This window comes from Ranitomeya variabilis, chromosome 6, assembly GCF_051348905.1.
Source record: "Ranitomeya variabilis isolate aRanVar5 chromosome 6, aRanVar5.hap1, whole genome shotgun sequence".
Classification (NCBI taxonomy): domain Eukaryota; kingdom Metazoa; phylum Chordata; class Amphibia; order Anura; family Dendrobatidae; genus Ranitomeya; species Ranitomeya variabilis.
The window spans coordinates 424,395,463-424,419,972 of record NC_135237.1 but is presented as its reverse complement, the minus strand read 5'-3'; the positions used below and the strand labels follow the sequence as shown (position 1 = coordinate 424,419,972).

General features: G+C 46.2%; 2 protein-coding genes across 3 annotated transcripts in view; one reads left to right on the top strand and one right to left on the bottom strand.

Annotated features, from left to right (window-relative positions):
• The window catches only part of ABHD3 (abhydrolase domain containing 3, phospholipase), a 104,933-nt gene that overhangs the window by 7,242 nt on the left and 73,181 nt on the right, over nt 1–24,510 (top strand). The gene's annotated exons all lie outside the window — the stretch shown is intronic.
• LOC143782647 (uncharacterized) lies at nt 278–8,831 on the bottom strand. Its single transcript, XM_077270341.1, has 4 exons — nt 7,531–8,831; nt 2,126–3,372; nt 1,888–2,044; nt 278–1,764 (listed from the first exon to the last, which is right to left on the bottom strand). The coding sequence occupies exons 2-4, from the start codon at nt 2,238–2,240 to the stop codon at nt 1,278–1,280; spliced, it is 759 nt and encodes a 252-aa protein (XP_077126456.1). The 5' UTR covers nt 2,241–3,372; nt 7,531–8,831; the 3' UTR covers nt 278–1,277.

Genomic DNA, 24,510 nt, shown 5'->3' with positions numbered 1-24,510 from the left:
TATGAGATGGTTTACTGTATGTAAACCATGTCTCATATCCTGTCGGGTTTGTGCAGGAGAAATGAAAAGCCGGCAATTGAATTACCGGCTGTTCACAGATATCGCGCTGAATGAAATATAAATACAGAATATATATATATGTGTCTCAATGATATATATATATATATATATATATATATATATATATATATATATATATATATATATATATATATATATATATATTTTTATATATATATATATATATATATATATACTGTATATATGTTTTCCCGAACATTTGAGCACATAAATCCATTAGATGTCGGTTTTGCAAGCCTGCGCGAAAATCTCGCAGTACGGATGCCATACGGATTACATACGGAGGATGCCATGCGCAAAATACGCTGAAACACCCTGACTACGGATCAATATTTTGGGAACATTTCTCTGTATTACGGCCGTAGTACGGACGTATAATACGTGGCGTATTGTCTTACGCCAAGTGTGAGGCCGGCCTAACACAACTTTTCGCAGTCCAGTAGCAGTCTCCAGAATGCGGGACAAGTTTGCAGACTACTTCATGTCTCCTCCAGGATCAGTTGACTGGCAGTATGAAATGGTGTAAAAAAATTTTTTTCAATTTTCACACTTGTAAAAATACCATTTTTTTTGTTTGGTTACAAAACCTTTGTACTTTAACCTTGCAGTATTGTATGTATTGAACCGGTACCCTTTACACATTTTCTACTGTTACTATTACCATAACCTTGGTGGTTTTAATACAGTTTTTTTTTTTTTTTTTAAATAGACAATAAAATTGTTTTTAAACCACAAAAAGTTTTATTTATGTACAATTTTTTAAAGGTTCTCATAATTTGGGGTGGAGATAGTAGCGGAGGGGCTGACAGGGCGGGCCACATCGATAGGGGGGGACACGACATCACGGGGAGGAACAGAAGTGGAATGGGTGGTGAAAACATGAGGTTGAGCAGGGAGTTGAGGTACAGATGTGGTTTGTGGGAGGTATGGTGAAGGTGTTGGTGGGATTGGGAACGGTGAAGTTAAAGGGGAAGAATGGAAAGGGGAAGGTAGGAACTGGGAAATACTGAGGGGGGAAGGAAGGTATGGCGAAGGAGTAGAAGTAGGATGGACGGGAGGAGGACGGACGGGAGGATAGACGGCGACTTGAGAGGGGAAAGGTGTTGAAACATGAAGGGTGGGTGGAGGGGCTTGGGACATTGCATGCGCTAGAGCAGTGTGGCAGCCTTGCATCACATGCATCTGCAGGTCAGGACTTAGATTTTCCATGTGCCTGAGGACTGACTGAAAAAACAGTGTCTTGGTGACTGGTTTGCATCTGATTGCATCCTATCCAGACGACTGCTGAGTTCCAGTCTGCCTTTGTTAAGCATATTGTACCCAGCAGATGTTTGCTCACCCAAAAGCTTGATGGCATTCTGGAAGGCTGCATTCAGATGCAAAAACTCCGGCGCATAGCTCCTTTCCTGACCTCTCTGGCGCTGCCGTCCTGACCCCAAAGGTGGTCTAGATGTTGCGGCAGTGTCAGAGGGGTGGGGTAAAGGGAACTCTAACTCATCACCTGCAGCTTCAAGTGACGAAGTCCGCCCTGCTGCTCCAGCGCTGGTGGATGGGGCCGAGGGATCAAACAAAAGGGAAGGTACAGACACAGAGGGGTCGACGTGGTCCCCGGTGGCAGACCCCTGAGAGATCGCTCCAGAGGGGTGCAACTCTGATGCAGGCTCCCGAGTGCTGCAGACAGTACTGTAAAAGAAGAAAAAAAAAAAAATTAGTATCTTGATATTACAATTGCCCTTGCTGCCAAAAAAAATAGAAGGTTACACATTTTAACAGTTTGACTGAAAACATGTGGTTTTGAATATTTACCTTCTCCTCAGCAGCGTCAACCGGAGGAACGACAGGGCTCTGGCATATTTGTACCTTCTCCTGCATCCTCTAGATCCACTCGGGGCCTGCATCTCCTTGTTGAACTCCCTCTTGAAGCGATCCCTGAGTGACCGCCACCGCACGATAACCCTGTTACCTGGAAGGAGAAAGCAAAAATTGGTTACTATACAACACATAAAATCATGCTAACACAAGTTAATGAAGTGTGAATACTTACGCGCTAGATCCTGGGCCCCAGCTTCGAGTTCCTCCCAGTTATCAATAACAACACTGCACACTTCCTCCCATAGCCGTCGGGTGACAAACTGGTCAGCATGGCGGCGGTCCGACATGTTCCATAACGGCTCCCGACTTTGGACCACTTGGATGAGGGTGTCCACATCTATCCCCTCCTCTTCCTCATCCTGTTCGGGAGCACGCTGTGAAGCCTTAACAAAAAAATAAGAATAAAAAGGGAACGATTATACCACATACATTTTACAGTTTGCTAAACACCAAACCAAAAAAGGAACTAACTCTTCGGTGACCACCGCGACTAGCATTCCTACGACTATGGGAGGTGCTCTGAGGAACTGTACGTCGAGCCCCGGATTGTGAAGACTAATAAAAAAAAAAATTAATAAATAAAATTATGTGCTTGGATGGAGGCATATGTGCTGTGTGTGGGCTGTGCTGAATGTTTGTGTTGGGTGTAGAGTGTTTTATGTGAGGATCTGTCTCTGCAAAACTTACACTATGCGCTCCCGCTCCTCTCATTTCTCCACCCTGCCCGTTTCCTTCTGGAAGCCCCTCTGCTTCAGCTTCCTGTGGAAACAGAATAAATAATTTATAAATAATTGTAATAATTATTAAATAAATTATAAATAAATAAACAAATTATCAAGGAAAAAAAAAACCTCAGGTGGTTGACGATGTGAGGGGGGGCTCTCAGAAGAAGACATTATGGTATTTGTTTTCTGCCTGCGTCTGTCTTGGGTGCCTCTTGGTCCCTAGAATCTGCAAGTATAAAGAGAGTTCTAAGGGCTTGTTCACATGTTCCTTTTTTTGCTGCGGATTTTTCAGCTGCGGATTAGGAAAAACCGCAGTGCAAAACCGCGGTGGTTTTCACTGCGGTTTTTTGTGCGGTTTCAACTGCGGATTCCACTGCGGGTTTCCAGCTGCACTTTCCTATTGGTGCATGTGGAAAACCGCTGCGGAATCCGCAGAAAGAATTGACATGCTACTTCTTTTTTTCCGCAGAAAATCCGTGCTGATTTTCAAGCGGAAAAACGCGAAGTGGGCACAGCGGTTTTTGTTTTCCATAGGGTAACATTGTACTGTACCCTGCATGGAAAACGGCTGCGGATCCGCAGCTGCAAATCTGCTGCTGCAAATCCGCTGTGGATCCGCAGCAAAAACCGCAAAGTGTGAACATAGCCTAAGCTACTATACAAAAGGATAGACGCAGCTCTTCGGGACTTTATACTTACCGTATATACTCGAGTATAAGCCGACCCGAGTATAAGCCGACCCCCCTAATTTTGCCACAAAAAACTGGGAAAACTTATTGACTCGAGTATAAGCCTAGGGTGGAAAATGCAGCAGGTACCGGTGAATTTCAAAATTAAAAATAGATACTCCATACCATTCATTATGGCCCCATAGATGCTCCACATAAAGCTGTGCCATATATAATGCTCTGCATCGTTGCCCCATAGATACTCCACATAAAGCTGTGCCATATATACAATGCTCTGCACCGTTGCCCCATAGCTGTGCCATATATATAATGCTCTGCACCGTTGCCCCATAGCTGTGCCATATAGTGGTCGGCACCATTGCCCCATAGCTGTGCCATACAGTGCTCTGCACCATTATTGCCCCATAGCTGTGCCATATAGTGCTCTGCACCATTGCCCCATAGCTGTGCCATATATATAATGCTCTGCACCATTGCCCCATAGCTGTGCCATATAGTGCTCTGCACCGTTGCCCCATAGCTGTGCCATATAGTGCTCTGCACCATTGTCCCATAGCTGTGCCATATAGTGCTCTGCACCATTGCCCCATAGCTGTGCCATACAGTGCTCTGCACCGTTGCCCCATAGCTGTGCCATACAGTGCTCTGCACCATTGCCCCATAGCTGTGCCATATATATAATGCTCTGCACCGTTGCCCCATAGCTGTGCCATATAGTGCTCTGCACCGTTGCCCCATAGCTGTGCCATATAGTGCTCTGCACCGTTGCCCGATAGCTGTGCCATATAGTGCTCTGCACCGTTGCCCCATAGCTGTGCCATATATATAATGCTCTGCACCGTTGCCCCATAGCTGTGCCATATAGTGCTCTGCACCGTTGCCCCATAGCTGTGCCATATAGTGGTCGGCACCATTGCCCCATAGCTGTGCCATACAGTGCTCTGCACCATTATTGCCCCATAGCTGTGCCATATAGTGCTCTGCACCATTGCCCCATAGCTGTGCCATATATATAATGCTCTGCACCATTGCCCCATAGCTGTGCCATATAGTGCTCTGCACCGTTGCCCCATAGCTGTGCCATATAGTGCTCTGCACCATTGTCCCATAGCTGTGCCATATAGTGCTCTGCACCGTTGCCCCATAGCTGTGCCATACAGTGCTCTGCACCATTGCCCCATAGCTGTGCCATATATATAATGCTCTGCACCGTTGCCCCATAGCTGTGCCATATAGTGCTCTGCACCGTTGCCCCATAGCTGTGCCATATAGTGCTCTGCACCGTTGCCCGATAGCTGTGCCATATAGTGCTCTGCACCGTTGCCCCATAGCTGTGCCATATATATAATGCTCTGCACCGTTGCCCGATAGCTGTGCCATATAGTGCTCTGCACCGTTGCCCCATAGCTGTGCCATATATATAATGCTCTGCACCGTTGCCCCATAGCTGTGCCATATAGTGCTCTGCACCGTTGCCCCATAGCTGTGCCATATAGTGGTCGGCACCATTGCCCCATAGCTGTGCCATACAGTGCTCTGCACCATTATTGCCCCATAGCTGTGCCATATAGTGCTCTGCACCATTGCCCCATAGCTGTGCCATATATATAATGCTCTGCACCATTGCCCCATAGCTGTGCCATATAGTGCTCTGCACCGTTGCCCCATAGCTGTGCCATATAGTGCTCTGCACCATTGTCCCATAGCTGTGCCATATAGTGCTCTGCACCGTTGCCCCATAGCTGTGCCATATAGTGCTCTGCACCATTGTCCCATAGCTGTGCCATATAGTGCTCTGCACCATTGCCCCATAGCTGTGCCATACAGTGCTCTGCACCGTTGCCCCATAGCTGTGCCATACAGTGCTCTGCACCGTTGCCCCATAGCTGTGCCATATAGTGCTCTGCACCGTTGCCCCATAGCTGTGCCATATATATAATGCTCTGCACCGTTGCCCCATAGCTGTGCCATATATATAATGCTCTGCACCGTTGCCCCATAGCTGTGCCATATATATAATGCTCTGCACCGTTGCCCCATAGCTGTGCCATATAGTGCTCTGCACCGTTGCCCCATAGCTATGCCATATAGTGCTCTGCACCGTTGCCCCATAGCTGTGCCATATATATAATGCTCTGCACCGTTGCCCCATAGCTGTGCCATATAGTGCTCTGCACCGTTGCCCCATAGCTGTGCCATATAGTGGTCGGCACCATTGCCCCATAGCTGTGCCATACAGTGCTCTGCACCATTATTGCCCCATAGCTGTGCCATATAGTGCTCTGCACCATTGCCCCATAGCTGTGCCATATATATAATGCTCTGCACCATTGCCCCATAGCTGTGCCATATAGTGCTCTGCACCGTTGCCCCATAGCTGTGCCATATAGTGCTCTGCACCATTGTCCCATAGCTGTGCCATATAGTGCTCTGCACCGTTGCCCCATAGCTGTGCCATACAGTGCTCTGCACCATTGCCCCATAGCTGTGCCATATATATAATGCTCTGCACCGTTGCCCCATAGCTGTGCCATATAGTGCTCTGCACCGTTGCCCCATAGCTGTGCCATATAGTGCTCTGCACCGTTGCCCGATAGCTGTGCCATATAGTGCTCTGCACCGTTGCCCCATAGCTGTGCCATATATATAATGCTCTGCACCGTTGCCCGATAGCTGTGCCATATAGTGCTCTGCACCGTTGCCCCATAGCTGTGCCATATATATAATGCTCTGCACCGTTGCCCCATAGCTGTGCCATATAGTGCTCTGCACCGTTGCCCCATAGCTGTGCCATATAGTGGTCGGCACCATTGCCCCATAGCTGTGCCATACAGTGCTCTGCACCATTATTGCCCCATAGCTGTGCCATATAGTGCTCTGCACCATTGCCCCATAGCTGTGCCATATATATAATGCTCTGCACCATTGCCCCATAGCTGTGCCATATAGTGCTCTGCACCGTTGCCCCATAGCTGTGCCATATAGTGCTCTGCACCATTGTCCCATAGCTGTGCCATATAGTGCTCTGCACCGTTGCCCCATAGCTGTGCCATATAGTGCTCTGCACCATTGTCCCATAGCTGTGCCATATAGTGCTCTGCACCATTGCCCCATAGCTGTGCCATACAGTGCTCTGCACCGTTGCCCCATAGCTGTGCCATACAGTGCTCTGCACCGTTGCCCCATAGCTGTGCCATATAGTGCTCTGCACCGTTGCCCCATAGCTGTGCCATATATATAATGCTCTGCACCGTTGCCCCATAGCTGTGCCATATATATAATGCTCTGCACCGTTGCCCCATAGCTGTGCCATATATATAATGCTCTGCACCGTTGCCCCATAGCTGTGCCATATAGTGCTCTGCACCGTTGCCCCATAGCTATGCCATATAGTGCTCTGCACCGTTGCCCCATAGCTGTGCCATATAGTGCTCTGCACCGTTGCCCCATAGCTGTGCCATATAGTGCTCTGCACCGTTGCCCCATAGCTATGCCATATAGTGCTCTGCACCGTTGCCCCATAGCTGTGCCATATAGTGCTCTGCACCGTCCATTATTGCCCCATAGCTGCTGCTGCTGCAATAAAAAAAAAAAAAACATACTCACCTGTCTTGCTTGCAGCTCCTCAGCGTCCCGTCCCGGCGTCTCTCTGCACTGACTGGCAGAGGGCGGCGCGCACACTATATGCGTCATCGCGCCCTCTGACCTGCACAGTCAGTGTGGAGAGAGAGACGCCGGGAAGATGGCGCGACGCCAGGCGTGTGGAACGAGGACAGGTGAATATGACATACTTACCTGCTCCCGGCGTCCCGCTCCTTCCCCCGGACAGCTGGTCTTCGGTGCCGCAGCCTCTTCCTCTATCAGCGGTCACCGGCACCGCTGATTAGAGAAATGAATTATGCGGCTCCGCCCCTATGGGAGGTGGAGCCGCCTATTCATTTCTCTAATGAGCGGTCCCACGTGACCGCTCAGGGGAAGAGGCTGCGGCACCCGGAGACCGTGGGACAGGCAGGGGGAGCGACAGGATCGCCGGGACTAGGTAAGTATATGACAGTGCTCACCCGCCGACCCCACCACCGATCATGACTCGAGTATAAGCCGAGAGGGGCACTTTCAGCCCAAAAATTTGGGCTGAAAATCTCGGCTTATACTCGAGTATATACGGTACATCTGTTTTCAAAACTTTGGGGCCTGCTTGCGTCTGTCTTGGGTGCCTCTTGGTCCCTAGAATCTGCAAGTATAAAGAGAGTTCTAAGCTACTATACTATACCATACGCCTGCCTGCGTGTATCTTGGGTTCCTTGCTTGGTACCACTAAAATCTTCCAAATTAAAGACAGTTTTAATAAGAATGATTATGTATTGGTATGCCAAATTACATTCCCCCCCCAAAAAAAAATAAATAAATTGTAACCACACCAAAAAAAAAAATTAAAAAAAAATGTTAACTTGATATGCTTGAAGTACAAGCTGCAAAACCCTCCATCTCCTGTTTCCCCCTAAAATTCCTTGAAAGCAACACCAAAACTACTTCAATCTTGATATGCGCCATGCGCATGTTGGTAAAACTACCCCACCCCCTCCTCCAGAAACAGTTTCAACCTTATAAAAAAAATTCCCTCATTCAAAGTTAAAATACCAATACCCAAAAATGAAAATTATGGCTACCCTAGTTACTATTTTCTATAACCAGATAACATTTTGTATACCAAAGGTTTGCATTCTGCATTTATATATATAGAACCTCAAACACCTTTATTGAATGTAGACCAGTTATAAATTTATCTTGAAATCATACTACGGACAGTTTTGTGTAATTTTTATTACAATTTTTTTTTTTTTTCTTTTTTTTGGTTGGAAAGTAGGAGCTACACTGCTCTTTATTTGAAATAGCAGTACAGTATGTTAATGTATGAAAAATAAAAAAAAGGCAGAACACATCACACAGCATTTATACACACACACACACACACACAGACACACACACACACACACACACACACACACACGTCACAGCACAGCCATTAAAAATACCAGCACAGTATGAAAAATAAAAAACATGCAAGGCGGGCACACAGACACGCTGGATGGCAGTACTCACATAGCAGTCTCTGGCAGGGTCTTGATGGCTGCAAGCAGGGTATGTCTTGCTGGCAGGATCTGTCTCTTGCTGGCACGGTCTCTCTCTTGCTGGCACGGTCTCTCTCTTGCTGGCACGGTCTCTCTCTTGCCGACAGGGTCTCTCTCTTGCTGGCACGGTCTGTGTTCTCTCTTGATGACACATTGAGAAATGAGGCCCACCTGTCCTGTTTATATAGTTTTGGGGTTGTCTGGGAAAAGTATCTACTTTTTGGAGCATGCTCAGTTGAAAAAAACGGATTGGGGCGACGGATCCGCCAAATGACGGATCGCAACGGATCCGTCGCCCATAGGCGCCCATTCTATGAAATGGCGGACGCGACGGATCCGTTGCGGACCGCCAATTAGGCGTAGAAAAAAAATGTTACAAAGTCCGTCAATGTCTAGACAACGTCCGCCAAATTTCGACGGATCCGTCGTATGGCGGATGGAACGGACGACCATCCGCCACAATCCGTCGCTAATGCAAGTCTATGGGGAAAATAACGGATCCGTCACAAAAAATGACGGATCCGTTATTTGATGAAAATGGCGGTTTTAGACTGACGCCAAAGAACTGAAGTGTGAAAGAGGCCTAATCTGTGACTGACACCTTTCCGCGGATCCATCCGTGAAAAGCTCCAATCCCATGTTAGTCCATGGGTGACACGGGCCAATGCATCGTCGCCTGCTGAGCCTAATGACAGGAGGTGGTTAATTTCTTCATTATTTTCCTAGTAATTTTTTTTTTCTTTTCATTTGTGTTTGTGGCAAGAGAAGCCAGGCTGTGACATCCATCCTGCAGACATTTTCTTGACTCTTGGCGTATGTCCACACGTTCAGTATTAGGCAGCGCTTAGGACGCAGCACATGTCCGCTCCGCCGATAGCGCTACCGGCTTTTGAACGCAGGTGATTCCGCATGTGTTCTTTGAACCGTGCGGAATCACCGTGCCCCATACATTGTACAGGTGACATTTATCTTGCGGAGACTGAGGTACTCCTTGAAGTTTGTTGGAACACCTATGACCTAGGACACAAATCCAGCTTTCTGACACTGTGCACTACATTGTGACCCAATTTTTTTAGTAATCTTCACGTTTAACAATGCATTGCACACAGTCAAGGCACACAGTGCCAGAAGCAGCAAAACAACCCCAAAACATCTTTGACCCTCCACCATATTTGACTGTAGGTACTGTGTTATTTTCTTTGTAGGCCTTAGTCTATTTTTGGTAAACAGTAGAATGATGTGCTTTACAAAAATGCTCTACCTTGGTGTCATCTGACCACCACACTGTTTCCCAGAAGGATTTTGGCTTACTCATGTAGATTTTGGCAAACTGCAATCTAACTTATTCATGTCTCTGGCAACAGTGGGGTCCCCCTGGGTCTCCTGCCACAGCGTTCCATTTCATTCAAATGTCGATGGATAGTTTGAGCTGACACTTATGTACCCTGAGAATGGAGGACAGCTTGAATTTCTTTGGAACTTAATTGGGGCTGCTTATCCACCATCGAGATTATCCTGCGTTGCAACCTTTCATCAATTTTTCTTTGCTGTTCACATCCAGGGAGATTATACAGTGCCATGGGTTGTAAACTTCTTAATTATGTTTCACACCGTTGAGAAAGGAACATCAAGATCTCTGGAGATGGATTTGTAACCTTGAGATTGTTGATATTTTTCAACAATTTTGGTTCTCAAGTCCTCACACATTTCTCTTCTCCTCTTTCTGTTCTCCATGCTTAGTGTTTTCAGAACATGAGAAATCCAGCTCAGCGAACTTGTGAACAAACTCCTTCTTTATTCACCAAAAAGTGGACATCACGATTAAGGGTGTGCAGCCACCTGAAACGCGTCGATGTCGGATATCATGTAACTGTCAACACTGATGTTATTTTATCCTCTGCTGAGCACTTTTTGGTGAATAAAGAAGGAGTTTGTTCACAAGTTTGTTGAGCTGGATTTCTCATGTTCTGATTGCTCCACGCTTTGACATAGCGTTCTTCCTGCTCCGAACACCTAAGGATGTCCACTATGGTGAGCTGGACTTTTTTCTATCTCCTTGTTTTATCCGATTTCAGGTGTGATTTTCATATTGCCCACACCTGTTAGGCCTCTTTCACACTTCAGTCTTTTTGATTCCATACAAATCTGTCGTTTTGTGAAAAAAACGGATCAGTCGTAAATTCTGTGTCCGCCGCCCGGAGACAACGGACATAGTAACATTTTTTGTGTACGTTGAAAAATCGCACAGCGACGGATCCTGTGCTGTCCGTCATTGGCTATAATGGAAGCCTATGGACGCAGGAGCCATCGCTGTCCGACAAAAGACAGAATCCAGCTACTGATTCCGTTTTTTGAAACTGAGCATGCCTGGAAGAATTTCTTCCTGTAATTTAACCCATTTTTCCATTCAAGGGAAAAAAAAATCTCTCTCTCTTTTTGTTCCTTTAACCCCTTCACCCCCGGAGCTTTTTTCGTTTTCGTTTTTCGCTCCCCTCCTTCCCAGAGCCATAACTTTTTTTATTTTTCTGTCAATATGGCCATGTGAGGGCTTATATTTCGCGGGACGAGATGTACTTTTGAACGATACCATTGGTTTTACCATGCTGTGTAACAGAAAACGGGAAAAAAATTCCAAGTGCGATGAAATTGCAAAAAAAGTGCAATCTCACACTTGTTTTTTGTTTGGCTTTTTTGCTAGGTTCACTAAATGCTGAAACTGACCTGCCAATATGATTCTCCAGGTCATTATGAGTTCATAGACACCAAACATGTCAAGGTTCTCTTTTATCTAAGTGGTAAAAAAAATGCCAAAGTTTGCTAAAAAAAAAAAATATTGCGCCATTTTCCGATACCTGTAGCGTCTCCAATTTTCGTGATCTGGGGTCGGGTGAGGGCTTATTTTTTACGTGCCGAGCTGACGTTTTTTAATGATATCATTTTGGTGCAGATACGTTCTTTTGATCGCCCGTTATTGCGTTTTAATGCAATGTCGCGGCGACCAAAAAAACGTAATTTTGGCGTTTTGATTTTTTTTCTCGCTACGCCATTTAGCGATCAAGTTAATCCTTTGTTTTTATTGATAGATCGGGCGATTCTGAACTCGGCAATACCAAATATGTGTAGGTTTGATTTTTTTTTTTATTGTTTTATTTTGATTGGGGCGAAAGGAGGGTGATTTGAACTTTTATATATTTTTTATTTTTTAAATATTTGTAAACACTTTTTTTTTTAAATTTTGGCATGCTTCAATAGCCTCCATAGGAGGCTAGAAGCATGCACTACACGATCGGCTCTGCTACATAGAGGTGAAGCACAGATCACCTCTATGTAGCAGAAATGCAGGTGTGCTTTGAACGCCGACCACAGGGTGGCGCTCAAAGCAATCGGCCATCAACAACCATAGAGGTCTCAAGGAGACCTCTGGTTGTTATGGCAATTCACCGATGACCCCCAATTATGTGACGGGGGTCAGCGGTGCGAGCACTTCCGGCCGCGCGGCCGGGAGCGCTAGTTAAATGCCGCTGTCAGCGTTTGACCGCGGCATTTAACTAGTTAATGGGCGCGGGCGGATCGCGATTCTGCTCGCGCTCATTGCGCGCACATGTCAGCTGTACAAAACAGCTGACATGTTGCGGCTTTGAGGTGGGCTCACCGCCGGAGCCCACCTCAAAGCAGGGGATCTGCCAGCTGACGTACTATTCCGTCAGCTGGCAGAAAGGGGTTAAATTCCAGCAGCAGCTGCTTCAACAGATCCGTCAAAAAACAGATCCAGTGCATCAGTTTTTTTACAATCTGCACAGGATCCTTCTTTTGAACACTTTGCGGGATTGTGACTGATTCTAAAAAACTGATGTGTGAAAGAGGCCTTACTTGCCACAAGTGAGTTTGAACGTGCTTCATATGACTGAAACAAAGTAGTTTACCCACAATTTTGGAAAGATGCCAATTTTGTCCTGCCCATTTTGGGGGTTTTGTGTGAAATTATGTCCAATTTGCACTTTTTCTCTTTATTTTGTGTTGTACACACAATGGAAATAAGCGTGTATAACAAAACATGTAATTACAACACTTTTGGCCATGACTGTACAGTTGTTGCATAGGGGCAGGGCCGTATTTGCCACTAGGCACCCGAGGGCACGTGCCTAGGGCGGCGACATTGCGGGGGGGGCGGCACCTGAGCAAGGTTTGTTGTTTTTTTTTTTTTTTTAGTCCCGGGTCACAAACGCGACCGACCGCCCGCCTCCGAGTCCCACCCTCCCTCCTTGAAGACGATACTCACCCTGCTCCAGCGATGCCTGGTCTCAGCGTTTGTAGCGCGTCCTGAGTGAGCGGTCACTTGGTACCGCTCATTAAAGGTCATGAATATGCGCATATTCATGACCTTAATCAGCGGTACCACATGACCGCTCACTCGGGAAGAAGGCGCTGCGGCGGGACAGAGCCAGAGGGAGGATGTCGGCGCAGCCGCGCGCTGTGTGGGACAGCTGACAGGTGAGTATGGGGGGCGTGGGGATGAAGGAGGAAGGTAAGCCGCCCGAGCCATGCAAGATGGGAGAAGGAGCGGGGGAGGGGGTGGAGAGATGAGCCATGCATACCGGGGAGTATGAGCCATCAGCCATGCATATGGGGGGGGAATTATGAGCCATCAGCCATGCATACAGGGGGGGGGGAATTATGAGCCATCAGCCATGCATACAGGGCGGGGGGGAATTATGAGCCATGCATACAGGGGAATATGAGCCATCAGCCATACATACAGGGGGGAAAATATGAGCCATCAGCCATACATACAGGGGGGGGGAATTATGAGCCATGCATACGGGGGAATATGAGCCGTCAGCCATACATACAGCGGGGGGAATTATGAGCCATGCATACAGGGGGTGGGTGGAGAGATGAGCCATGCATACGGGGGGGGTGGAGAGATGAGCCATGCATACAGGGGGGAGGTGGAATATGAGCCATTTATACAGGGGGGAGTGAATATGAGCCATGCATACGGGGGGGTGAGTATGAGCCATGCATACAGGAGGGGGGGTCATTATACAGTATGGAGAGCTGTGTGTGGCCGTTATACAGTATGGAGCATCATGTGTGGCCGTTATACAGTATTGAGCATCATGTGTGGCCATTATACAGTATGGAGCATCATGTGGGATCATTATACAGTATGGAGAACTGTGTGTGGCCATTATATAGTATGGAGCATCATGTGTGGCCATTATACAGTATGGAGCATCATGTGTGGCCATTATACAGTATGGAGCATCATGTGTGGCCATTATACAGTATTGAGCATCATGTGTGGCCATTATACAGTATGGAGCATCATGTGTGGCCATTATACAGTATTGAGCATCATGTGTGGCCGTTATACAGTATGGAGCATCATGTGTGGTCATTATACAGTATGGAGCATCATGTGTGGCCGTTATACAGTATGGAGCATCATGTGTGGCCAATGGCCATTATACAGTATGGAGCATCACGTGTGGCCATTATACAGTATTGAGCATCATTTGTGGCCATTATACAGTATGGAGCATCATGTGTGGCCATTATACAGTATTGAGCATCATTTGTGGCCATTATACAGTATGGAGCATCATGTGTGGCCATTATACAGTATTGAGCATCATTTGTGGCCATTATACAGTATGGAGCATCATGTGGGATCATTATACAGTATGGAGAACTGTGTGTGGCCATTATATAGTATGGAGCATCATGTGTGGCCATTATACAGTATGGAGCATCATGTGTGGCCATTATACAGTATTGAGCATCATGTGTGGCCATTATACAGTATGGAGCATCATGTGTGGCCATTATACAGTATTGAGCATCATGTGTGGCCGTTATACAGTATGGAGCATCATGTGTGGTCATTATACAGTATGGAGCATCATGTGTGGCCGTTATACAGTATGGAGCATCATGTGTGGCCAATGGCCATTATACAGTATGGAGCATCACGTGTGGCCATTATACAGTATTGAGCATCATTTGTGGCCATTATACAGTATGGAGCATCATGTGTGGCCATTATACAGTATTGAGCATCATTTGTGGCCATTATACAGTATGGAGCATCATGTGTGGCCATTATACAGTATTGAGCATCATTTGTGGCCATTATACAGTATGGAGCATCATGTGTGGTCATTATACAGTATGGAGCATCATGTGTGGCCATTATACAGTATGGAGCACTGTGGCCATATTTTTTTGTTTATATTTATTGTATATGAAACAGTGTGATCAGCAGTGCTAAATGGCTGTGTTTGGGACGTGGATATGGGTGTGACTAGTTGTGAAATGGGTGTGGTCAGAGGCTTGGCCTAAAATTTGCCGCGGCGCGCTACGCGCGACGCACACTTTATACCTCCTTCCCTTCTTCAAAAGTTGGGAGGTATGGTACCGCATTTGCCAGATCATGGCAAGTGCCGCAAATCCCATAGGGAATGAATGAAGCCGAACGTAGTGTTGCTGTAAGTGATCCGTTACACGGCACATGCACAAAAACTGACGGATCTGCTGCAAAAGGCGACTTTCACATCAGCGATTCTTGCTAAAGTCACTGCCGATAGTGTCATACTCACCAAAGGAGGAGGCAGCACTAAAAGTGCCTAGGGCAGCAGAAACCCTAAATACGGCCCTGCATAGGGGCCCTCTTCTGTCTATGTTCACCAACGCTGTTGACGCAGTGTGAACATAGCCTTAAGGTACCGTCACATTAAGCGACGCTGCAGCGATATCGACAACGATGCCGATCGCTGCAGCGTCGCTGTGTGGTCGCTGGAGAGCTGTCACACAGACAGCTCTCCAGCGACCAACGATGCCGAAGTTCCCGGGTAACCAGGGTAAACATCGGGTTACTAAGCGCAGGGCCGCGCTTAGTAACCCGATGTTTACCCTGGTTACCAGTGTAAATGTAAAAAAAAGCAAATACTACATACTTACATTGCCGTGTCTGTCGCGTCCCTCGTCTTCAGCTTCCCTGCACTGTGTAAGCGCCGGCCCTAAAGCACAGCGGTGACGTCACCGCTGTGCTTTGCTTTACGGACGGCACTGACACATTCAGTGCAGGAAGCTCTGAGCAGCAGCGCGGACGCCGGGGGACGTGACAGACATCAGAGGGTGAGTATGTAGTGTTTTTTTTTTTACTTTTACAATGGTAACCAGGGTAAATATCGGGTTACTAAGCGCGGCCCTGTGCTTAGTAACCCGATATTTACCCTGGTTACCATTGTAAAACATTGCTGGCATAGTTGCTTTTGCTGTCAAACACGACGATACACGCCGATCTGACGACCAAATAAAGTTCTGGACTTTCAGCAACGACCAGCGATATCACAGCAGGATCCAGATCGCTGCTGCGTGTCAAACACAACGATATCGCTATCCAGGACGCTGCAACGTCATGGATCGTTGTCGTTCTCGTTGCAAAGTTGTTTAGTGTGAAGGTACCTTTAAGGTGTACATTCCTGCACCAGCTGTAACAGAGCCAATATTCTATATCACAAACATGTAAGAAGAGCCAGTATCTCACTGGCTGTTATCAGCTTCATTTATTGAATTGTTCTATGGGCCTTAAATATACGATAGTGTAACCCCGATAAATCTTGTCTCCTGTGTGTTCTGCAGTCATATAAAACTCTAACCCCGCAGTATGAGTGAATGAATGTTACCTTAAAGGGAACCTGTCACCCCGTTTTTTGAAGATGAGCTAAAAATACCGTTAAATAGGGGCAGAGCTGGGCGTTACATTAGTGTCTTTGTGTGCCTTTATAACCTACCTAAGCTGCTGAAATACCTTTGTAAAGTCGCCGTTTTCTGCTGTCACTCACGCTGGTCTGGTCATATGGGTGTGGTGACAGCGCTGTTTCTCCCCCAGAAACCTGCTCATCATTACGTTGGTGGCGTAGTGGTGTGCGCATGTCCAAAGCGAAGATCCACTGCCCAGGAAATTCAAAACAGCGCGGTCTTCGCTATTCGCAGTTTACCGGTGGGCGCGGCCATCTTTCCTGTGGCCGCGCGTGCGCAGATGGAGCGCTTTGCTGCCCGGGGCTTCAGGAAAATGGCCGCCGCGACCTCCATCTGCGCACGCGCGGAATCCCGCGGCCATTTTCCTGAAGCCCCGGGTAACGCCCAGCTCTGCCCCTATTTAATGCTATTTTTAGCTCATCTTCAAAAAACAGGGTGACAGGTTCCCTTTAATCTCTGCAATCTGATGTCTTATTACAGGGTAGTCTTTGTTTTTCTTATACACTACCGTTCAAACGTTTAGGGTCACCCAGACAATTTTGTGTTTTCCATGAACACTCATACTTTTATTAATCAAATGAGATGCCAAATGAGTTGAAAATCTAGTCCAGACATTGACAAGGTTCGAAAAAAAGATTTTTATTTGAAATAACAATTTTCTCCTTCAAACTCTGCTTTCGTCAAAGAATGCGCCCTTTGCAGCAATTACAGCATTACAGACGTTTTACATTCTAGCAGTGAATTTGCTGAGGTAATCTGTAGAAATTTCACCCCATGCTTCCAGAAGCCCCTCCCACAAGTTGGTTTGGCTTGAAGGGCACTTTCTGCATACCATACGGTCAAGCTGCTCCCACAACAGCTCAATGGGGTTGAGATCTGGTGACTGGGCTGGCCACTCCATTACAGATAGAATACCAACTGCCTGCTTCTTCCCTAAATAGTTCTTGCATAATTTGGAGGTGTGTTTTGGGTCATTGTCCTGTTGTAGGATGAAATTGGCTCCAACCAAGCGCTGTCCACATGGTATGGCTTGGTGTTGCAAAATGGAGTGCTAGCCTTCCTTATTCAATATCCCTTTTACCTTGTACAAGTCTCCCACTTTACCAGCACCAAAGCTACCCCAGACCATCACATTACCTCCACCATGCTTGACAGATGGCGTTGACATTCTTCCAGCATCTTTTCAGTTGTTTTGCATCTCACAAATGTTCTTCTGTGTGATCCAAACACCTCAAACTTGGATTAGTCTGTCCATAACACTTTTTCCAATCTTCCTCTGTTCAATGTCTGTGTTCTTTTGCCCACATTAATCTTTTCCTTTTATTAGCCAGTCTCAGATATGGCGTTTTCTTTGCCACTCTGCCCTGAAGGCCAGCATCCCGGAGTCGCCTCTTCACTGTAGACGTTGACACTTGCGTTTTGCGTGTACTATTTAATGAAGCTGCCAGTTGAGGACCTGTGAGGCGTCGATTTCTCAAACTACAGACTCTAATGTACTTGTCTTGTTGCTCAGTTGTGCAGCGGGGCCTCCCACTTCTCTTTCTACTCTGGTTAGAGCCTGTTTGTGCTCTCTGAAGGGAGTAGTACACACCGTTGTAGGAAATCTTCCGTTTCTTGCCAATTTCTCGCATGGAATTGCCTTCATTTCTAAGAACAAGAATAGACTGTCGAGTTTCACATGAAAGTTCTTTTTTTCTGGCCATTTTGAGAGTTTAATGGAACAAACAAATGTAATGCTCCAGATTCTCAACTAGCTCAAAGGAAGGTCAGGCTTATAGGTTCTCTAATCAACCAAACTGTTTTCAGCTGTGCCAACATACTTACACAATGGTTTTCAAGGGTATTCTAACCATCCATTAGCCTTCTTAGGCTGGTTTCACACTTGCGTTTTGATCTGCAGCGTTTTAAAAAAAAACGCATGTGGTAAAAATACGCATGTAAACGCGGCAAAACGCCGCGTTTTTTAGACGCATGCGTTTTTGCATGCAGAAAAAAAAAAGCGGCGTTTTGTGGCGTTTACATGTGTTTTCTCCTGCGTTTGCGTTTTTTAAACGCATGCTGAGAAGTGTGTGACACCTGCCAATCATCAAAATCAACTAGAAAACCCACTAAAAACAGAAATAGCTAGGGCTAGGGTTAGGGTTAGGGTTAGGATCCCTAGTAACCCTAGGGATCCTAACCCTAACCCTAACCCTAGGGATCCTAACCCTAACCCTAGGGATCCTAACCCTAACCCTAAGGGTTAGGATCGTAACCCTAACCCTAAGGGTTAGGGTTAGGATCCCTAGGGTTAGGGTTAGGATCCCTAGGGTTACTAGGGATCCTAACCTTAGGGTTAGGGTTAGGATCCCTAGTAACCCTAGGGTTAGGGTTAGGGTTTTCTTGTTTTTTCTTGTGTTTAGGGTTAGGGTTTTCTTGTTTTTTCTTGTGTTTAGGGTTAGGGTTTTCTTGTTTTTTCTTGTGTTTTTCTATAAAAACGCATGCGTTTTTAACGCAAGCAAACGCATGTGCTTAAAAACGCATGTGTTTACATAGACAGCAATGCATTTTTTTGCCGCAAATAAACGCATGCGTTTTTTTGCGGCAAAAAAACGCCGCTAGAAATTACTACAGGTTGCATTTCTGCACATGAACGCACGCGTCAAAAAACGCATGCGTTGCCGAAAACGCGTCAAAACGCACGCTAAAAACCGCATGTTAAGTATAGAAAAAATAACGCATGCGTTTTTTAGCGCTAAAACGCTGCAGATCAAAACGCAAGTGTGAAACCAGCCTTACACAGTTAGCAAACACAAAGTACCTTAAGAACACTGGAATGATGATTGTTGGAAATGGGCCTCTATACACCTGAAGATATTGCATTACAAACCAGACATTTGCAGCTAGAATAGTCATTTACCACATTAACAATGTATAGAGTGTATTTCTGAATCATTTAATGTTAGCTTCATTGGAAAAAAAACTGTGCTTTTCTTTCAAAAATAAGGAAATGTCTAAGCGACCCTAAACTTTGGAACGGTAGTGTATGTAAATGAGCTGTTAAGATCTATGGACCGGACACTTATCTTACGGAGAATCTGCCTCTAGAAACTATTGTAAATGAAAGGTGACGTTACCGGAGTGAGACATGTAGATCAGGAGAGCAGAGAGCGGCCATTACACATCTTACAATAGTAATGCCCCTGTTCATTTAAAATAATCTCTGGAGGCAGATTCTCACGCAGATCTATGTCTGGCCCAGAGACTTTAACAGCTGATTTATATGTAAGAAAAGCATTGATTTCTCTGGAGTAAAACACTGGATCACAGATATCAAGGTACATATCAAGGTTTCATTTTATTCAGCTTCGTATGACCTACATGGCCATATAGACTATTACGCTCGCGTTTGGACTTTTTCATGCAAGCATGGATCGTGGACCCACTGTGCCACGGACCAGACTTACCCCAGAGGAGCATGACTAAACAGCTTCCTTGGTCTTCACTGGAGCCTCTAGTGGTGAGGTCAAGCTTGTGCGGCAGGTAGCTGCCTGGTACCACTCCAGGGCAGCGTTCAGCAGTAACAGATGACTCCCAAAGGGATAGGACACTAACATCAGGTACTGTAGGTATGTTGTCTAGCACAGCTAATTCACAGGCAGATACTGGCAGCCACGGCTGGTATGCCGACAGGTCAGTGCAGGCAGGCACAACTGATATACTGGAAGGCACAGGAAGAACCAAGTTCAGACTAGATGGACAGGAACAACTTCAGAAAGAACTGGGTCACTGGCAAGTATGACTGGACAGGCAGAGAACTGCAGATACTATCAGTCAGGGAACTACACATGCTGTCAGTCAGGGAACTACACATGCTGTCAGTCAGGGAACCACACATGCTGTCAGTCAGGGAAGCACACATGCGGTCAGTCAGGGAAGCACACATCCGGTCAGGCAGGGAAGCACACATGCGGTCAGTCAGGGAGGCACACATGCGGTCAGTCAGGGAAGCGCACATGCGGTCAGTCAGGGAAGCACACATGCGGTCAGTTAGGAAAGCACATATGCGGTCAGTCAGGAAAGCACACATGCGGTCAGTCAGGGAAGCGCACATGCGATCAGTCAGGGAAGCGCACATGCGGTCAGTCAGGGAAGCGCACATGCGGTCAGTCAGGGAAGCGCACATGCGGTCAGTCAGGGAAGCGCACATGCGGTCAGTCAGGGAAGCGCACATGCGGTCAGTCAGGGAAGCGCACATGCGGTCAGTCAGGGAAGCGCACATGCGGTCAGTCAGGGAAGCGCACATGCGGTCAGTCAGGGAACCGCATATGCTGTCAGTTAGGGAACCACACATGCTATCAGGCAGTGAACCGCACCTGCGGTCAGGCAGGGAACCGCACATGCTGTCAGGCAGGGAACCGCAGGGTTAAATCTGAATAGGTCCCTAAGGGTATGCTCCATGTTCAGTATCGGCAGCGCTTTGGACGCAACACATCCGCTCCGCCCAAAGCTCTGCTGGCTTTTGTACACGCGATGATTCCGCATGTGTTCATTGAACCGTGCGGAATCGCCGCATCCTATACATTGGACGGCAGAATAAATTGACATGCTGCGGTCTGGAAAGACGTGCCCCATGTGCATATACGCAGGGAAGCCGGAGGCGTCCCTGCACACATAGTGGAGATGGGATTTCACAAAATCCCATCTACTATGCTGTAACAGCTGGCTGCTGCGGATAGGACGCTGCGGATGTATGCAGCGTCCAATCCACAGCGTTTACTGACCGTGGGACCATACCCTAAAGAAACAGGCTTTTTAAATGTCTTGAAAAAATGAAAAATAACTACAAAACTTTTAACCCCTTTAACATCCTAACAAAAAAATGACGTTTGAAAAATGATGCAGATGTAAAACAGACATGTGGGGAATGTTATTTATTATTTTGTACAGCATGACTATCTGGTTTAAGGATACAGAGATTAAAAATTGCGAAATTTTCACCAAAATTCCAATATTTTCATAAAGAAAGGCAAAACATCGATCTAAATTTACCACTAAATTTAGTTGTCACGAAAAAACAGTCTTAGAATCACTGGGATCCGTTGAAGTGTTATTACTACATCAAGTGACACTGGTCAGAAGTCAAAAATTTTGCCAGGTCAATAAGGTTAAAATTGACTCGGTCATTAAGGGGTTAAAACCTCATTCAAAAAAACAATCACTGCTTGAACAGTAATGTGAGTTTCCCATTTAAATCAATAGGTTGCTTATTGAAAGATTATTTGAAGCCATTATGGATTTTTGAGCAGAATCAGATGCATGTCATAAACTCTGTGAATTTACTCTAAGGTCTGGTTCAGATAAGCATATGCAAAATTGCACGGTTTTCATCCGGAAAAAAAACCCAGAATATTTGCCATCGGTATGCCATAATTTTGTCTATTTTTTTATATCTGCACATCTGTATTACATCCATTTTTTACATCAATAATTTAATAATAAAAGGCCAAATACAATTTTCTATGTTATAGTTGTATCAGTCAGCGTGTTAGAATGCTCCTGTGAACTATGACACTGACTTGCACTGTTCGGTGTGATGTCCAGATTCTATCCATTTTGCATACTGACAACAGACGAACATATAACTCTGTATGTAACCCCTTTCTCATGTACAGCACCATGGAATTAATGGTGCTATATCTATATATATAATTGTCTAAGGGTTTTTCTGTCTGTCTGTCTGTCCTAGAAATCCCGCGTCTCTGATTGGTCGAGGCCGCCAGGCCTCGACCAATCAGCGACGGGCACAGCATGGCGACGATGATGTCATAAAGGTTGCCTCGACCAATCAGCGACGGGCACAGTCTGCCGCGAATTCGCCTCGATCAATCAGCGACGGGCACAGTATCGACGTAGATGTCATAATGGTTGCCATGGCGACGATGATGTCATAAAGGTTGCCTCGACCAATCAGCGACGGGCACAGTCTGCCGCGAATTCTGGAATCATCATTGTCCATATACTACGGGGACATGCATATTCTAGAATACCCGATGCGTTAGAATCGGGCCACAGTCTAGTCTACTATATAATTGTCTAAGGGGTACTTCCGTCTGTCTGTACCGGAAATCCCGCGTCGCTGATTGGTCTCGCCAGCTGCCTGTCCTGGCTGCCGTGACCAATCAGCGACAGGCACAGTCCGATTAGTCCCTCCCTACTTCAGTCCAGTCAGTGCCCGGCGCCCGCTCCATACTCCCCTCCAGTCAGCGCTCACACAGGGTTAATGCCAGCGTTAACGGACCGCGTTATGCCGCGGTGTAACGCACTCCGTTAACGCTGCTATTAACCCTGTGTGTCCCTAACTTTTTAGTATGAACATAAAGATGAATGACCTTGGGGAGATCAAAATATCCAACACCGCAGAGACACCATCACGTGTTTCTCAATGCAGTGATCCAGAACACTGCCCCCATCCCTTATGGGAAATATGCAAATGCATGTAGAAAAGCCGCGGAGACACCATCACGTGTTTCTCAACGCAAGCAATGAATAGCCAGGTCTTTCACTGGGAAGGAACAACCACGGGAAGGGCAGCATCCAATAAAGGAAAACCACCTATGCCAAAACATGGTATCCATCCACAAACAGCTGTTTCGGGGTATTTGCCCCTCATCATGCAAATACATGTAGAAAAGAAACACGTGATGGTGTCTCCGCGGTGTTGGATGTTTTGATCTCCCCAAGGTTATTCATCCTTATGTTCATAGCCTTTTCACTAGGCACTGCTCCTAATAGCCAGTTTCCTACTCCACACTGATGAGGAGCAAATACCCCGAAACAGCTGTCTGTGGATGGATACCATGTTTTGGCATAGGTGGTTTTCCTTTATTGGATGCTGCCCTTCCCGTGGTTGTTCCTTCCCGGTGAAAGACCTGGCTATTCATTGCTTGCGTTGAGAAACACGTGATGGTGTCTCCGCGGCTTTTCTACATGCCTAACTTTTTACTATTGATACTGCCTATGCAGCATCAATAGTAAAAAGATGTAATGTTAAAAATAATAAAAAAATAAAAAACCTGCTATTCTCACCTTCCGTAGTCCGCCGAGGCGCACGCGGCTGCTGCCAGCTTCCGTTCCCAGAGATGCATTGCGAAATTACCCAGAAGACTTAGCGGTCTCGCGAGACCGCTAAGTCATCTGGGTAATTTTGCAATGCATCCTGGGAACGGAAGATGGCGGCAGCCGCGCGCGCATCGGCACCGCTTCGCTGGATCCCGGTGGGTGAGTATGTAACTATTTTTTATTTTAAATATTTTTTTTAACAGGGATATGGTGCCCACACTGCTATATACTACGTGGGCTGTGTTATATACCGCGTGGCTGCTATATACTACGTGGCCAGTGTTATATACTGCGTGGGCTGTGCTATATATTACGTGGCCAGTGTTATATACTGTTTGGGTTGTGCTATATATTATGTGGCCAGTGTTATATACTGTTTGGGTTGTGCTATATATTACGTGGCCAGTGTTATATACTGTTTGGCCTGTGTTATATACTATGTCGCCTGTGTTATATACTATGTCGCCTGTGTTATATACTGCGTGGCTGTTATATACTGCGTGAGCTGTGTTATATAGTACATGGGCTGTGTTATATACTGTGTGAGCTGTGTTATTTACTGCGTGGCCACAGTTATATACCGCGTGGCCTGTATTAACGCATCGGGTATTCTACAATATGTATGTATATATATAGCAGCCACATAGTATATAGCACAGGCCACGTAGTACACTGTGTTCCAAATTATTATGCACATAGAGTTTAAGAGTGATAAGGTTAGAATTTTTTTGTTTGTCATTTAAACTCATTGATGGTGATGTGTGTCAGGGCTCTTTATATCACTGAAAGCAATTGCAGATACCTGTGCAAATTAATTTGGCAGGTGTGTCCAAATAAAGGCAAGACTACTTAAGAAGGCTGTTCCACATTATTAAGCCAAAATGGGAAAGAAAAAGGATGTGTCGGCTGCTGAGAAGCAACAAATTGTGGAGTATTTAGGTCAAGGCATGACTACAATCAACATTGTCAAGACACATCATCGTGATCATCGCACAATCAAGAAGTATGTAGCTGATTCCCAGCACACACGTGTGCGTGCTGATAAGGAAAAATTGAGGACTCTTTCCAACAGGCAATTGCGTAAGGTTAAAAGAGCAGGCAAATTTTTTAAGCTGCTGGTGCCTCCGACGTCCCCAGAACAACAAG